Source organism: Halichoerus grypus, chromosome 13 (assembly GCF_964656455.1).
Source record: "Halichoerus grypus chromosome 13, mHalGry1.hap1.1, whole genome shotgun sequence".
Taxonomy (NCBI): Eukaryota; Metazoa; Chordata; class Mammalia; order Carnivora; family Phocidae; genus Halichoerus; species Halichoerus grypus.
Window position 1 is genome coordinate 4,165,218 of NC_135724.1, and position 17,084 is coordinate 4,182,301.

Below are 17,084 nucleotides of genomic sequence, written 5' to 3' on the forward strand. Positions count from 1 at the left end.
AGGAAAACAAAAGCAAAAATAAATTATTTGGGACTTCCATCAAGATAAAATGTTTCTGCATGGTGAAGGAAACAATCAACAAAACTAAAAGGCGACCTTTGGAATGGGGGAAGATATCTGCAAATGATATATCTGATAGGGGGTTAGTATCCAAGATACATAAAGAAATTGTAAAACTCAACACCCAAAAAATAAACAATCCACGTAAAAAATCGGCAGAAGACATGAATAGACATTTAGTTAACTATTTAAAAAAGCAATTCACCTGTTACTTTTCTGTTTTTTAATATGGTTGCCAGGAAACTTAAAATGACAGGTGTAGCTCACAGGACATTTCTGCTGGACAGCAATGAACTAGAGAAAATATCACAACCACCTCCTCCCCAAAATGATTTGTAATATAAAATAATACTCTTCTCAGCAAACATTCTTTATGAGAAGTTTTACATATAAATTAATTTTATGTATGTTCAATAATTCCACTTGCCACTTCTTAATTCTGGTGTTTTTTGAATAGTTTTATAAGTATACTGACTTATGTAGAAAACAAAGGAAGAACTACCTTGGTATAAAATTACCCTGCATCAATTCCACTAGCAACAGAACTACATCTGTGCTGAAAACCAGAATGTTTAGAATCTTATCCCCCTTTCTTTCTAAGTCTATTAATATGGCAGTTAGCTGAATGCATCCACATCTCATTTGATGGTGTTCTACCTGCCACTGCAGCCCAGGGTGGCGGGGGGCAGTCAGAAGAAGCCAGATGGACTTCAATCCCAATCCAGGTTTTGCCATATTTCACTCCCTACCTGTAACCCCCCTGGACAAGATCAGAAGCGTAAAACCACCGAAGAAGCAGGACAGTTATGAGGATTCGAGAAGACAAAGCATGCGTAAGGTACTTCTCACGGGGTCCCATGCCTCATTGCGTTTGTCGCCCATATGCCCGGAGCAGCTGAGCGCCGGTATGTGCACAGTGCCCTCTCACAGAGACGAAAGAAGGAGCACACACCCCAGTGCTTCTCATCAAGCTCTCCGAACAAGGAAAAAGGCAACCTTTTTTATATACAAAACAATTACGTGGTTTCACAAAGTGAATTTAACATAGAGATACCATTTAATAGATCCTACAAGGAAATATTTGATTAATTTTTGTAAAAAGAAGAACATATACAAAGCAGAGTAAAATCTTGGGAGTTCGGAGGCATTTTTGTACCTTTCATCAATTTGTTCTCAAGATACATCCCATCTATAACACCCCAATCAAGTGGTCACTCAGGGTCAGCCTGAATAACTCTTTGTTCTTGGTCTCTAAACTGCTGGTCAAGTCACTTACACTGGTATAGACAACTCAACTACACTGAACTGACTTATACAAAAACTCACTTTCATGATGATGGCAGGTTTTGCTTTTGTTTGAGAGACAGTTGATGATCTTCATCTTGTATAAGGCTGAAGAAAATGGCTCTATGTCTTCAAATTTGGTACAGAAATATGCTATATCATAAAAACATAAACATCCACACGGAAGCATATCTGAAAACTTCTACATTTCATTATAAGAACTGGACTGCAGACTATTTTAACTACACACCAATGTCACAGAGCAGTTCACATGGACAGCAGAAACACAAAGTGATGCACTCATCTGGATAAAACTACACGCATTATTAATTGTTTCACTAACTTGACGTATCTAGACTGACCATACAAGGCAGACTGAAACCACCACAATCAAGACAATGAACACAGCCACCACCCCAGAGGTTCTTTATACCCCTTTCTCTCACTGGCTCATCCCATCCTCAAACGAACTCTCATCTGCTTACTATCAATATATATTAGTTAGCATTTTCTAGAGATTTATATACACGGAAACATACAGTACGTATTCTCTTTTGTCTGACCTCATCTCAGCATTATTTTGTGACTCACTCATGTTGCTCCAGGTGTAAATATTTGTTTTTTATTTTAGCTAGGAGTAGAGTAGCGCTCCATGATATGAATGTACCACAGTTTTGTTTATCCATTCATCCGACAAAGGACATTTGAATTGTTTGCATTTAGGGGTATTACAAACAAAGCTGCTATAAATTGTCATGTGCAAGTCTATGCATGGATATGTATCTCTTTTTCTCTTGGGTAAACATCTAGGAGTGGGTTGGCTGGGTCATTTAGTAGGTACATACTAATTTTGTAAGAAACTGCCAAACTGTTTTCCAAAGTGGTCTGACCATTTTATATTCCTACCAGCGGTGTAGGAAAGTTTCCACTGCTCCAAATCATCACCAATACTTGGTATGGTCAGTGCTTTCAATTTGCATTTTTCTATTGATGTTGAGAATCATTTCATGTGCTTATCTGCCGTTCATTTATATTCTTTGGTGACATGTCTCTTCAAATCATTCAACCCCTTTTTAATTGGTTAGTTGTTTTCTTATACTTATGTTTTGAGACTTCTTTATATATTACAAATACAAATGCTCAATAAGATTTGTGATTTATATGTATTTTTCCCCACTCTTTGGTCTGTCTTTGCATTCATTCTCTTGTCTTTCATAGAGGAGTACCTAATTAATGTATAAAGTTTTTAATTTGTCAGTTTATAATTGCTCAAGCTATGGGTTTCTTTTTTTTAATTACAAATGAGGCTTTTGATGCAGTAGCTAAGAAATCTTTGATATATGGTCACAAAGATTTTTCTCCTAAATTTCCTTCTAGAATTTATAGTTTTAAGTTTTACATTTAGATTAAGAACAGTTTTGAGTTAATGTTATACATGGTATGACATATAGAGCAAAGTTCATTTTTACTGCATACAGATATCCAATTGTTCAAGCATTATACATTAAAAAGACTGCACTGCCTTTGTTCCTTTGTCAAAAATCCACTGACCATATAGATGTAGGTCTGTTCTGTAATCTCTGTTCATTCCACTCATAGATTTGTCTTCCTTGATGCCAATACCAGAGTGACTTGATTACTGTAGCTTTATAGTAAGTCATGAAGTCAGGTTTGTTCATCGTCCTCAAAGTTGACTATTTCAGATCGTTGCATTTCCAATTTTAGTATATGTGCTGCCAAAGCGAGCACTGGATCATTGTATTTCCATATAAATTTTAAAATCAGCTTTCCAATTTTTTAACAAGAAGAAGCTTGGTGGGATCTGAGTCTTTTGAGTCCATGAACATGGTATATCATCCTATTTAGGTCCTTTAATTTCTCTTGGCAGTTTTTTGCAGTTTCCAATGTAGGGGTTTTGCACATCCTTTGTTAGATTACCTCTAAATATTGTACCTTGGTCACAACAACTGAAAAATGTAAGCATGGATCTATTCTGTTCCATTGAGTATCTGTGTATCTTTATGCCAATACAATATGGTCATGACTATTGTAGCTATATAAGAAGAGGTCAAGTTAGGTAGTATAAATCTTCCACTTTAACATAATGAATCTAAGTGGTCAAACAATTTAAAGATTTTTTTTTTCATTAAGCAAATAGACAACTATATCCTGATGTCTCCTTATTCTATTCAAACTAATGTTTGAAAATATGTGGTACATAACTCACTGCTAACTTGTTTATTCAAATAGCCTTGGGGTAGGCATCTTTATCCATTTTTCATGGATTTGGCAGTTATCTGGAGAGGATAAAGGGTGACATCATGGACTCATTGTCTGAGTTAGCACTGTAAATGAAAGGTCATTTAAGCTCTTCAAAGTTAATTTTCTTGGTTTGGAGGTTTAACATAAGCACTTAAAAAAAAGGTTAACATAGCTTATTTCATCTAAATTTTTATGACATTTTTATGTGACACAATCGAAACTTAGAAACAACACTTTTAAAGAATAATGTCATTTATATTCTCTATAATTCTAATAATTTGAAGTTCATATTAAGCTAGCATTACATTACAATGAGCTATAATTTCAGACTTGACAACACTGTAGATTACATTGCGTAACAGTAAGAAATTTTGAGTTATATACGGGTTGACAGAGAAAAAAAATATAATGCTACCAAAATATGCTACATAAAATCCTACTCTATAACCACTAAGTAAAGGAAGGCTCAAGCGTGTCTAGGCTCCTGGAAGGGGAAGAACCCCATGTCAATTTATACAAACTACAGTTTAATCAAATCTGTACATGATTAATTTGTAATTTATTAGTTTTGGTACATGCCTGATGCTACTGTTCAAATATGTTAATTGGTGTTTTTTTTTTCATCCACAAATGATAATTTCTTCAGGTAATTTCAGGAAATTTCTTCAAGTAATTTCTTCAGAGAACTATACTTCAGAAACACAAAAGTAGTTTTTTTGTTTGTTAGTCTCAATATATAGCCAAAGAAATAAACTCGCTTTCTAGGTTGTAAAATTTGAAAAAAAAAAAAAAAAAATCTACAAATTATAAATAAGAATTCCAGTTTGCTAATATTTGTTAATGCCTGAAATGAGATAGGTACCGATGAAGAGGTGCATACACTTGTTAACGACTGATCAAAATGATTCAGTGCACTGGGAACAGTCCTTCTGAATCCTTTGTCATTCTAAAGCCAGAAAGATGAGTAAATCTATGAGTAAGGCATTAACTACTCTTGATGAGTGCTACCTCTAAGTCAATAGCGCTGTGTACACCCTACTCAAAAAAGCAAAAACAAAGGTGAATTTCCTTTCCTCCTGTATTTCCCCTTATGTGACATAACAGTGCATATTAAATCATGTTGTTCTTCATACTCTCCTTTGCGAACAACAACCTTGGCCAAAGTAACCATTAAGGAATGTTCTGCATCTTAGGTAGCTGTGACAGAAAAGTAAAAGAAAGTCGGAGGGGGAACACCAGAATGGCTGTGGATACAGAGCAGTGCCCTTTGCGTGTCAACAATCTGTCAAAAGGGCTGCACACTTCTCATGGATCCTCACACTTCGCATTCCTTTGGGCAGGCTGGTGGTTATTAAGCTGGCCAAGACTCTTCAACTACACGTGAGGACTTGCTCCTGTGCCCTTGAATCAAGGGTCTCTGACAGGTGATAAAAGTAAATCTTGGAATGGAAGATGTTTTGTGTCAGCCCCCTAGACAGTCTGTATTGCAGTAGGGAATTATTTACGCCATTTGGAACACTTTTGATACCTATCCCTTTCCAAGCTGATTGTAATTTGCGTGGGCACTCTGGTAAAAAGGTAAACCATGTCAAAGAGGAATACATCAGAGAAATATAGATTTCAGTGCACCATACAATTCTGGCCTTTGAAAAAAACAAGCTGTATGATGCTTAAATATTACAAATCCAGCATAAAAGCCAAGGGCCTAGACTGAGTTGTACTAAGCTGTTTGGTTGAAGCAAACAGTCTTCAGAACTGACTTTGGTATTAAAGAATCATGTTTGATTTGTGCCACAGAGGGAGATAAATGCCACAAAGACAGATGCCTCTGTCTGGGAGACATTGTCCTATATGGTATAAAGTTAATAGCAAAGTAATAAGGAGCCTCTGGACCTGACATAAAATATAAAGTTGTGCCTGCCCGACGCAGGCTTCATGATCGATCACCTGCAAGCGCCTGGGATCCTAGCACGACTGTCCTCACCGCAGGGGGAGAGGGAGCTCCGGCACCATGGCAGAGGGGGCACACGGGAGGCTCTGCCGGTCCCCAGGCTGCAGCTGGGGGTGACCTGGCGAGCAACAAGGGTCGCAAGAGTAACATTCGGGCACCAATACACTGAATACATCAAGAGTAAAGCACCCCACGTGAGCACGCTTTACACCCCCCACAACACACACACACTCCAACTTCTCCAAGACGGCTGCCCAGGAGGGCTGCCATCCGCTGGCCTCTCCTGCCGTCCCTGACCCCGACTCCCGACGGCACTGGATTAACGGGCTGTGGCCACAGGTTGCTACTATAAACTGAAAGTGGACTTCCACGTTTACAGAATTAAGTGTATGCTTCCAACATCAAGTTAAACACTGGAAATTTCTCTTCATTCGATAATAACTCTTACCCTGTATGGAGACCTGAATCCTATACACGCACGGTCTGAAAGAAGTAGCTGGCATTAGTTTTTATTAATCTTACAAATACCACGATGGGTACTAGAGCTACCTATGGCTAGCTGTTAAATATATCATATCAAGGTTCAAAATGTCCCACAAACAACATGTATCTTCATTTCATGCCACTCTGAGTGTGACCGCCAAACACCCCACTGTCATGGTCCCCAAGGAAAAGCCCAACATTCAGTGACAGATTGTGTTACCACATGATTTAGCATCTAAACTAGGTCACTTTTGATAATAAAACAGTTCTGTTAATAATCAGAAGGGACAATGCCGTTAACAGCACTGTCCCCGGCACGTATAATTTACAACTATTAACATAATTACTTATAAGACCGGGTAGGTGATCGATTTTAATGAATATTTAAAACTTTTCATTCTTAACTGTTCCTAACCGAGGCACCTATTTGATTTTGTTGAACCATAAAGAACGCGAATCACGAACACGAATCCTCTTCCACGTCGCTGTCTACTCAAGTAGCTCTCCATTCTTAAGAGCAAAAAGAATAGAAACAGCAAGAACCTAAAACCGCACCTACTGTTCCCAACTCACAGAGGGACTGCCCCTAGAGGGTCAGGTGGTTAGGTGGGCCAAGAAGTAGCTGGAAAGGGCGGGGAGGGGGGCTGTGGATAAGCCGGTTGCCAGCCAAGGAGGCAGGGGTGAGCAAGAAAGTAGGTGGGAGACGCTGAGGGGAGAGGGCGCGCCGGAGAGCCAGCCGGGCCCCCAGCCTCACCCACCATGTCCGTGGCACAGTCTCATGGGCCGAGAGGGAGGCTGGTGTGTCTGCAAGTGGCGGCAAGCTCTTTCCCCTCCTACATAACATGGATTTACACAGGCCGCCCGATCCCCGAACCATGCAGTAGGCCGACTTTTTAAACATCTAAAAATAGGTGAATCCAAATCTTACGTTATTCAAAGAGAATTCTCAGTAGACCCTCAAGTACAGGGACCGTACAACGACAAGACACGGCGCCGCGGGCCGAGAGCGGACCCGCCGGGCAGGGGCGGGCGGCGGCCGTACTGACCTGTGTGCTGGCGGCGGTGCTTGGTGAGGGCGTGCCGGGTCCCGCCGGCAAAGCCGCAGAGGTCGCACAGAAACGACTTCTCGCCTGTTGCAACAATAAACAGATGAGGGACTGCGGAGGTCACAGATCATTAAAACATATCTATCAAGGCTTTCAGGGTTACTAATTCCTCCAATCAAATGTTTCCATGTAAATATGTCAAATGGGAATGAAATTACCACTGCGGTTTATTGACTGTGATAAAATCTGAAAAGCACCACTGAACATAATTACATACTTGTCAGACCCATAAAAATTAGCTTTATTATCAATGGAATGGTTTTGTACAACTTCATTTCTGGTAGATGTCTTCCAGATGGGGCTGCTTTATGCACTTGAACAGTTTTTATGCATATCCTGATTTTTTACAATTCCCATACATCTGGCCTTTCTGAGCTGAGTAAAGATTGCTTGGAATAGTTAATATACAGTATCTAGGATTCTGCTTAAATAAAACATATTGAATTTTCCAACAACTGAAGGATATTGAATTGGTTTTACCTGATCCTATCAGGTTCTTCTTTAATAACTTCCTACTTAATAACGTGAATTGAAGGGTTTCCTTGAACACACGGAATATCCCAACTAACAATAAAATCCACATTACTCAGTGCCAATAACAATTCAGTGCTGTTTATGTTTCTCAAACTTCCATGGCATAAAAAGACAAGTCTAGGGATTGCTAAAGAAATTGTACAAAAACTTCAATTATCCATCTTTAATGATAGTTCTGGACTGAAAACCTCTGCAACAATTAGAGACAGCTTTGGCAGAGTTAGTATTTGTTAAAAGTGTATAAATGCTCATTTTATTTTAGCATTTTTACACAAGTGAACATTTTCCCCTACAGTTTATAAATGCAATCTATCTTTTTTCCGGCAGCATATTTAGGCAATAAGCGCTGCCAAGCTGGGCAGTTTATCCCACAAGGCTCAAAGGGAAGGGCAAAAGAGAATAAAAATGCTAACCATGGAGAGATACGGTGAAATTATAAAATACTTTTCCAGAAACAAAAAAAATCATTTGTATCTATCATTACTCATCTAGATGTTTAATGCAACAAGTCTTTCAAGAGTTTTGCCCGAGTCAGCTGGCTTTGTTCTAAAACATTTTGGCATTTCATAACAGAAATTTAGCTTGATGTGTTTGGAAAATGGTGGTTGCTTTTGTAAAGTCAGAAAAAAATAGTAAATGTAGGAAGGCAGAATAACTTCAGCAACCAAAAAGAGTCTCCCCTTCACTAGAGACCATTATTAGCTTTTGTCATCTAGACGAACATATATTAATACAGAGAGTTTTAAACCAAATTTTGCTTAATTTCATTTCCCAATATATGCGAAAATGTTCACTGTTATCATTTATAAAATAAAGTTGAATTTAAATATTTTTCCTATCTGTGCTTTCCTATTTTGGGGTTAAGTTTGCCCCTTGGCATCATCATCTCAAGATTAAAAAAAAAAAAAAAAGAATAGAATAGACGGCTGTGAAGAATAAAGTTTAATTATAATCACTTATTTAATTATTTAATCAATTTGGAGTATAAATCTTTCCAACTAGCCATATTATCAATTAAATAACACTGAAAGTAGACTTTTTAAGAATCCCATAGATAATGTGCTCGTTAATAGTAACATACTCCTCTATGTGGAGGCAAAACCGTTCCCCGTGACGTCTACCCCAGCAACGGCAATGTGGTCGTGAACCCCTCGTGCGCACGTGGGAGCACTTCTGTGCCCGGTCTCCCCCGTGCCCGCCTGCGAGCGTACTCGTGTGCACGGCGGTGTGGCAGGGGCAGGGCTGCGCCATCCAACTAGCAAAGCTCAATGCGGACAGAGTATTCTTATTACTCTCAGATGCAAGAAAACGAGGATTCCTTTGTCCCATTTATGAACTTCTTTGTGATCTACATCTTTCTTGTAACATAAAAACAGAAAAAAACCTCATGAGATTTACACCCTTTACAGGTTAATATGCTATATAAAAATATTAAGTTTTATTCCCTTTCCTATTTGAAGATATGTATAGGCACAAAGACAAAATTATTAATTTCCAATGTGATTCTATTTTAGACACATTAGTGACCTTGATTTTTTGAAGCGTAGAATTTTATTTAGGATGTTAGCCTACAATGTATTGTATGTCATATTTACCTTGGTGGCTTGATTTGTTTTTCATTCTAAATTCGATTTCACTTCCTTTTTTTTTTTTTTTTTTTTTTTTTTTTTTGAGGGGTAGAGGCATTAGGGTCAAATCAGACTATTTTTCAAAACAAAAATTTTGAAGAAAAAAATTAAGTGTAATATTTCACTCCATAAAGGGGGTTCATTTAACATGCCCTATTTATGTGATAGCAGGGATCTAATAGGAGACTTTCCTGAACAACCTGAATTAGTTTCAAGCGTGCCATTTTGCATTCAAATGTAGAAAGACACGGAAACCAATCCTTTATTTTCTATTAGAAAACAGCCACTGTCCCCTATCTCTCATTATGGTGCAGACTACAAGACCTAACAACAAAAATCCATATTATTGATCCAGCCAAGTCTCCACAATTATTCTTTAGAAGGAAACGCCGACGATAAATTACATCTGCACTGGCTTTTCATCTGCTGTTCGATATAAGTGATCTCTCAGGGCAGGCTGGGGACCTTAAATCGTCACCGCCCTTGTCAAGGAAGCTAAGGAGGCCTGGCCTTCCCACAAACTGCTTCAGAAGAACTTTTAACCTATAATTTCTAACAATAATATAGGATTCTTGGCAATCAGAAGAACATTTGGGAATGCTGATTAAAATTTATTATTTTTTTTCCTTGAAACAAAATACTTGGAGAAGTGTAAAGAGAAAGAAGACTACAAAAATAACAAATAGCTCATGGCAGCAGAGCCACAGAGAGATAAGGAGAGTACTCAACTGTAAGCCTGTAAGGAGTTTAGGGGCCCACTGTCCTTAGATAATGGAAAACATGCCATAAACAGTGAATATAACAACAGGGTATTAGCGGGCTATATATTTATGAAGGTCCAAACGGAGAGTTCTCAGGACCATGCCTAGCATAGATGTATTCCGAATGCTGGTGTTCACTATCAACTGGTTTAAATTCCATACACCTCTTTAAATGTTGTGATGTAAAACGTATGTGGATTTGTACTTTTCAAATATATAATTATCTAAAAAATTTGTAATAGCTAAATTCAGATTCTTCTCTTTGTATTAATTATCAAAAACTCTTGGATCCGATACTATTCTCCTCTTAAGAGAAATATTAATTTCATTAAAATTTTTTTAAATGGTATATAAAACCAAAACTTATCAATAATGTTCAAAAATAGTATGGCACTGAGTTTATATCAGTAACAAATTACAAGATTAGTCCGCTATGAAAACAAATTGTCCCCAAATGATCTTCTATCAAGATTACATCTAAGAAGATCTGTTTAAACACATGCATGTATATGTACACACACAACATAAATGAGCTTCTAAATATGAAACTTATTTTGATTCAAACACAAGCACGCACGTGTGTACACACACTGGCATTAAAACGTCACTTTAAAACCACCCGAGTAGCACTGAAAAACAATGGAAGGAGACCATGGCTTTTAATATTTCCTTAGTACCACCTTAAGACAAACTCTTCCAACGAGAAACCATTTCTACAGACCACTGGCGAGGTAATTAGTGCCACGTTCACCCCGACGTCGGGCTGCGCACCTGTGTGCGTCCGGTAGTGGTCTTTCATGGCGGAGGCCGTGAGGAATGAGTAATGGCACGTGGGCCAGGTACACTTAAATGGCTTTTCTCCCGTGTGGAGCTTCATGTGGTTGTTCAGGGCCCACTTCTCAGTGAAACTGCGGTCACACAAGTGGCATGTAAATTTCCTGCACGAAGGAGAGAGAAAATGATGTGAGTATCAGCCCCGCAGTACCACGCCGGCCCCCGACAGACGCGTGCTTCGACCCTGAGGTGTGGCGGGTGCACAGACTCCGTGAGGAGAACCGCAGGCCGGGCCTGTCATGTCTGTATAACCAGCCATTGATTTTTCTGTCCAGGCCTGGCACTTCAGCCATTTATTCTCTGCTTTGCGGTTGGGCCCAACGGGTTTGAAAAATTCTGTTACAGTCCAGTCACCCCTGAGGCAAATGTGAGAATAGATTTCACCTGTACGGGCCTACACCACTTACCCAGGGCACGGGCTGTCAGAGCAAAGGCTAAATGAAAAGCTATCCATACTAAACTCCTCAGACAAGCCCTGCTCCCTGCCGGGCGGAGGCGGCCGGGGCTGCCGGCTGCAGTCAGCCACGGGCCCGGCCTGCAGACGCCGCTCCAGCCGCGCACCCGGCCGCCCCGCACTGCAGGGCTCCTGGGGACCGACGACAACGCACACGCGTTGCCTGAACAAGGTGTCCTTCTGTGTTACCATAAGGATGGATTTAAAAAGTTTCCTCTGGTAAGAATAAAAATAAGATTATAACTATAACTTTTATAAAACAACCTTTGAGAAAAATAAACCTCAATTATCTCCTGCATAGAAAAAAAAAATGAAAATAACAGATCAGTACTCAACTTGAAAATATTAGAGCCCCACAGTTCACAAAGATCTTTTAATACCTTTAATAGTCAAGGCAATATGAACCATAAACAAAAACTTAAATCCTTCTTCTGGTTGAGCTTCTGTCCCTCGTCGCTTGCATTCACGAAATCATCACTGAAATTTACTTTTTATTTCTAATACAATTTAGTTTAAAGCAATGCCTGTGATGAATAATGTCCAGCTAATTAATTCAGGATAATGAACAGTCAAATAAAAGCAAATTAAAACCCAATATTCAAAATTAAAATATTTTAATAAGTGGATAAGCACTGTACCACAAAAGAGACAGACTGTGGCAGCCTGCTTTGAATATCGTAAATTGGGCTATACTTTTAGTAAGTTAATGCAATTAAAAAAATAGGATTATAATATGTGCGTTTTAAATTATGATATAAATGAGATGTAAAAAATGTGCATTCTATCCATAAAGGCTTTAACTATGATTTTTACAAATTTCCTTAACCCCATAAAGGTAGAAAAAGAAATCCTGAGCTCCAAATAATTAATTTTCTCATTTTGAAGCAAGTACAGATTAACTTAACAAATTAATCATCAGAACTTCACAAATTCTTAGGAAGTGAATTACGAAGTCAGCTTTTATAAAAGTCCTTCTTCATTTGTTATATGTAATTATATTTTTGTAGCAATAGATCTTAAATGCTACAGAAGTAAAAGTTGCTAAATATTTAAGAAATGTCATATAAAATATCTTAAGTGCTTCATTAATATTAAAATTGCCAATTACTACATCTATATAATGTATGTGTAGAAACACTCTATTTACACCCATTAACAGAGACTGACTTTGAAATTACTATATCATCTGATCACTGCTCACTGTACTAGAGACTGACAAATATAACTAAATACTTCGAAATGCAGTGTAAAAAAAAATATCATGTCCGTATATCTCTTTGACGGGTCTTCATGCATTTAACATTTCAAAACCATGACAGGGACCTTATTTCCAAGATAAATTCCCCTATCTACTTATTTCTTCATGTATTTATTGTGGATCTAACCTTCTCCTACAAGAAATAAATAAGGAGGTTAAGTAGATGCTATCTTTTAACAAATAGTTTCTCTGCACTGTATTACAACTTTATGAATGACAAAATAAATCCCTCATTTTTAAATCTACCATGATGTACATTTAACAAAATTACATCTACAAAACCTCAATATATGTACTCTATTATTCATACATAATAAAAATGTTAAACGAGAGCTCAGTGTCTGTCAGGAAACGACAAAAGCCAGATAACAAAGAACTAACTAAGGCCACCGCTTGACTTTTAGAAAACCTCACGTGCTTTACAATTTGCTTTATGAAAATAAGTTCATGTGCTTGTATTTTAACAAGAACCTGAAATATCAGCAAGAAAAGTATCCTTATCAGACCTACTCTTCAAAGGGGTATTTCCTGGAACTACACAAATTCTGAGTCTCAAATACTGTAAATTATTGGCCTTCACACAAGTCCGTAAGAACGACATCCACCCAAGAGATGCAGCTCTCCTTGGGGCCTTCCAGAAGCTTATCCCAGGGCCTCTCCAGGACAGAACCTGAGTGAACACATGTTCTGCTCTGCCATGTAGACCCAAGAAGGGAAGTATCAATGTGTGTTCTAGATGTACTTTAGAAAGACCTGAATGCCCACAATACCCTGTTTTAAGACAGAGGAGATGAAGGAAGAAGAGTCAGATTTGGCTCTCAAGAAAATCACAGGCTACTAAGGGAGAAAAAAACATTGACAAAAATAACCTCAATGCCATATTAAAAAGAAAAAAAAAAAAAGGTAAAATGCCATCCTAAATTTAAAAGCAGCAGCAAATTAATGGGGTGGGACAGATGAAAGAAGGCTTCCCGGGGTGGTATTTAATTTAGATGTTAAAAGATAGGGACAAATGGACATGGAGAGGTGGCAGGGATGACGTGGCGAGACAAATGCATAATGAGGGTCCCAGCACTGGAAGCACCACACCCACTGGGAATCTGATCGCCTGCCACCCGCCTTGGTGGCCATCCAGTTTCCTAGAAAAAGGGTGATGTCCTGTGACCTACATTAGCTTGGATCAAATGTTATTGGTGATGCTCTTCTATCCCCACATGGTGGTCTTCCATGAAAAACTTCTTAACTGGAATTATGATCTATTACAAAAGAGTTCTGTTTGGTAAAAACTTGGTAGTCTCCTCTTTTATTGTGAAGATAGTTTTCTAGTAGGTCAATTGAAGGATGCAGAAAGATGACTACGAGACAATCCCATAAAGGTTATATGCTAAAAGGGTAAATGAGACAAGCACACAATAGGAAGATGGCGCTTGGTTCACCTTGTATCCTTAAGGCCCATACAAGTGCATGGTACACAGTGGTGCTCGAGAAATAATTCTGGACCGACCGGCTGAAGTACTAAACTAGTGAGTAAGAGTTTTGTTCTTGAGTCAGTCTTCCCCAGACTCTGAGTGAGCATGTGAGATCGGGGTGTTACAGCCACAGGGGCCACGCTGGCCGCCAGGAGCTCCCTATGCTCATGCCATCCGGTCCTCTTACCTTCCTGCGCATCTCTGCTAATTTTACAAAGCGTGAGTGTTTCAAACATACAGAACGTGACATAACTGCATACTGTATGAATCACATCCATGTTTCCCATATTTGTTTCAGCAACTTTCTTTGGTATTCTAAAGTTCTTAATTTAATTTTTAAAATCTTAAATGCTTATAAATTAAATTTTTAAAAAATGATATGACAGGTCATAGCAGAAGAATAACAACTGTGCTGTGCAGAAAGCCATCTCTGGGGGGAGAGGAGGTGGCCTCAACACCATTTCCAGGTCTTACATAATCTGGCTACTTTATAATATTTACTAGAAAGTTCAAAATGCCAAATAGTACTCTAAGACCTGTAATGAGAAAGGGCATTTTGTTACCTGCTTTTTCCTCAGGCTTCACTAGATGTTTCTACCGGATATAAAGTGATCTTAAAAGGTTTCGGCGGGGGCGGGGGAGGACACAAGCAAAAGAAATCAAAATGATACCTGACTTCTCAAAAACGTGGAATTAGAGGACAACGTAGCAATGATTTGTACATTTTGAGGGAAATGATTTTAAACATAGCATGTTACACATAACACCTGTGCCAATTCCTACCAAGAGATGTCATTACAAAGTTCCTGGTTTCCAGGGATTGAGATGTCCAACTTTCTAGAATAAAGCCCTTTTTCATGTTGGTAGCTATGATATGAACGTCAATTAAGGGTTCATCTTTTAGTGTAAATTTATAAGGCTTCCCAAATTAAATTCTACGCATTTTCCGATATGTTTCCAGTACGTTTCTGTATTTACAGTTCTATGTGCAGTCTCCTCCTTAGTATCCCTCCCACACCTGGAATGGCTCTGGGCCCTTGTTTGGTCTCCCTGTTAAATCTGGTGGGGAACCTGTCTTCCCTGAATCACTCATGACATGATTTGTAATAACACAGCCAAGACTAAATAAAACCCACATCTCTAGACTTAAAATTTTGAAGTGAGTATACTAAATATCCTCATTGTTAGATATATAACAAAACTATAAATTCTCACAGTGGTGTCAGTAGGCATTATGTACAAAGTAAAACTCAAGAACCAGTAAGGAGCTGAATTATATGACTAATACCATCATCTTAATAGGTGCTTCTGCCGTACGTAAACTCTGTTACATGGTCTGTTTTTGAATACCTAAAGGGCAGACAAGTTATGTCAAAATATATAACTTCTATTTTGAATTGTGTCTTTATCTTTCCATATTACTATAGAAAGTAAACACCCTAACAGGAGAGTCTATACTCACTTTCTTCAAAGTATATTTTTAAATGTTATTTAAAGTATTTTAAACCCTATTAGGTAGATTATTGACTCAATTTATTACCAACTTAATAAAAAATCTGTACACATCCCACTTACATATGAAGACAAGGGTATCTTGACACTTTGGTGCTTTACTACTTTATAATTTTTTAAATACAGCAAGAGGTGTCAGTAGCATATCTTTATGTTCTTTTCTAACCTCTCCAATTCAGGATAATTTAGGATATAATTGCGTTAGCAATGCTTTTTAAAGCTGCAGCTGTCCCTCCCTCTCCTCCAGAAAGCTCAGTCTAGGTATACGTAACTGGGAAACTCCGGCACAAGCACAGGCATGTAAACGCAATTGTCCCCATTAAAACAGAAACAATCTTAAATATCCACCAGCTGGGGAGTAGATAAATAATGGGTTTAATCACAAAATGGGATATCATAATGTAGTAAAAATGCATCAACTAGGGCTACATTTATCAGCAAACATCTAAAAAATGTAACTGCATTAAAACAAGTTGGGTACAGAACTGTACCATTTACATAATTTTTCATAAAGGGAAAGACATTAAATGCAAACCTATGAAGTCCACATGTGAAAGCATGCACGACACCAAGTCTCTGAAAACAGGGGTTAAGGCATGCGGGGGGGCGGGGGGCATAGTGTTCACTCTTGTGCTACGATTTTGTTGTTCTCATTTTGTTGTTGTTGTTGTTAGAAAAACATTACAAATTGTATTGAGTTGACACCACTCAATTACAGCCACATTACTGAATTACACCTGTTCAGCCACACAATTTTTTTTTTTTAAGATTTTTTTATTTATTTGACAGAGAGAGAGGGGGGGAGAGAGGGAGAGAGCAAGCACAAGCAGGGGGAGGGGCAGAGGGAGAAGCAGGCTCCCCGCTGAGCAGGGAGCCCGACGCGGGGCTCGATCCCAGGACCCTGGGATCATGACCTGAGCCGAAGGCAGCCGCTTAACCAACTGAGCCACCCAGGTGCCCCAGCGATTTTGTTGTTTTTTAAAAGAGAAGGAATCCAAAGTCAATGTGGCCATATGTGAACACCTTTCCAAATGCTTTCACTGTTTTTGAAACTTTTCACAAGTCAAAAATGAGTTATTTTAATCAAACAATCAAACAGTCTTTTTTATCTTCTCTACATGACTCCTTGGACCAGTCCTGTCAAGTTAATAAATCACACAAATGGACATCTGCAAAAACCACGCAGCACTGAGCACGGTCTGCTGTGCTACAGATACAATTTCAATAGAAGAGTAAGCTAAATTTTGTCAAAATATTAACTAATCATGCAGTTATTATCTTTCAAAACTGTGAAACAAAGGTGTTGACTGATTCAAAACTATTCCTGTAAAGCCCAACTGAGGCTGCAAACACGTAACCGCCAGGTATGGCGGGTCTTCATGGGGAAACACCGACTATAGAACCGTGAACACAAGGCCAGGTGTGCGTGATTCCCCCAAAACCATTCAACATACTAATGAATTTGTTTCCACAATTCCTAAGTTACTC

At 38.5% G+C, this 17,084-nt stretch overlaps 1 protein-coding gene across 7 annotated transcripts in view; it reads right to left on the reverse strand.

Moving 5' to 3' along the window:
• ZNF407 (zinc finger protein 407) overlaps positions 1 to 17,084 on the reverse strand; it is a 537,168-nt gene that overhangs the window by 257,781 nt on the left and 262,303 nt on the right. For all 7 annotated transcript variants that reach the window (XR_013443237.1, XR_013443236.1, XM_036117005.2 and 4 more), the window contains 2 exons: positions 10,841 to 11,007; positions 7,087 to 7,170 (listed from right to left, as the gene is read on the reverse strand). Coding sequence is in view for 5 of the 7 variants with exons in the window: in XM_036117005.2 (XP_035972898.2) it covers positions 7,087 to 7,170; positions 10,841 to 11,007 (251 nt within the window). In the remaining 2 variants the exon portion in view is untranslated. The remainder of the gene's footprint in view (positions 1 to 7,086; positions 7,171 to 10,840; positions 11,008 to 17,084) is intronic.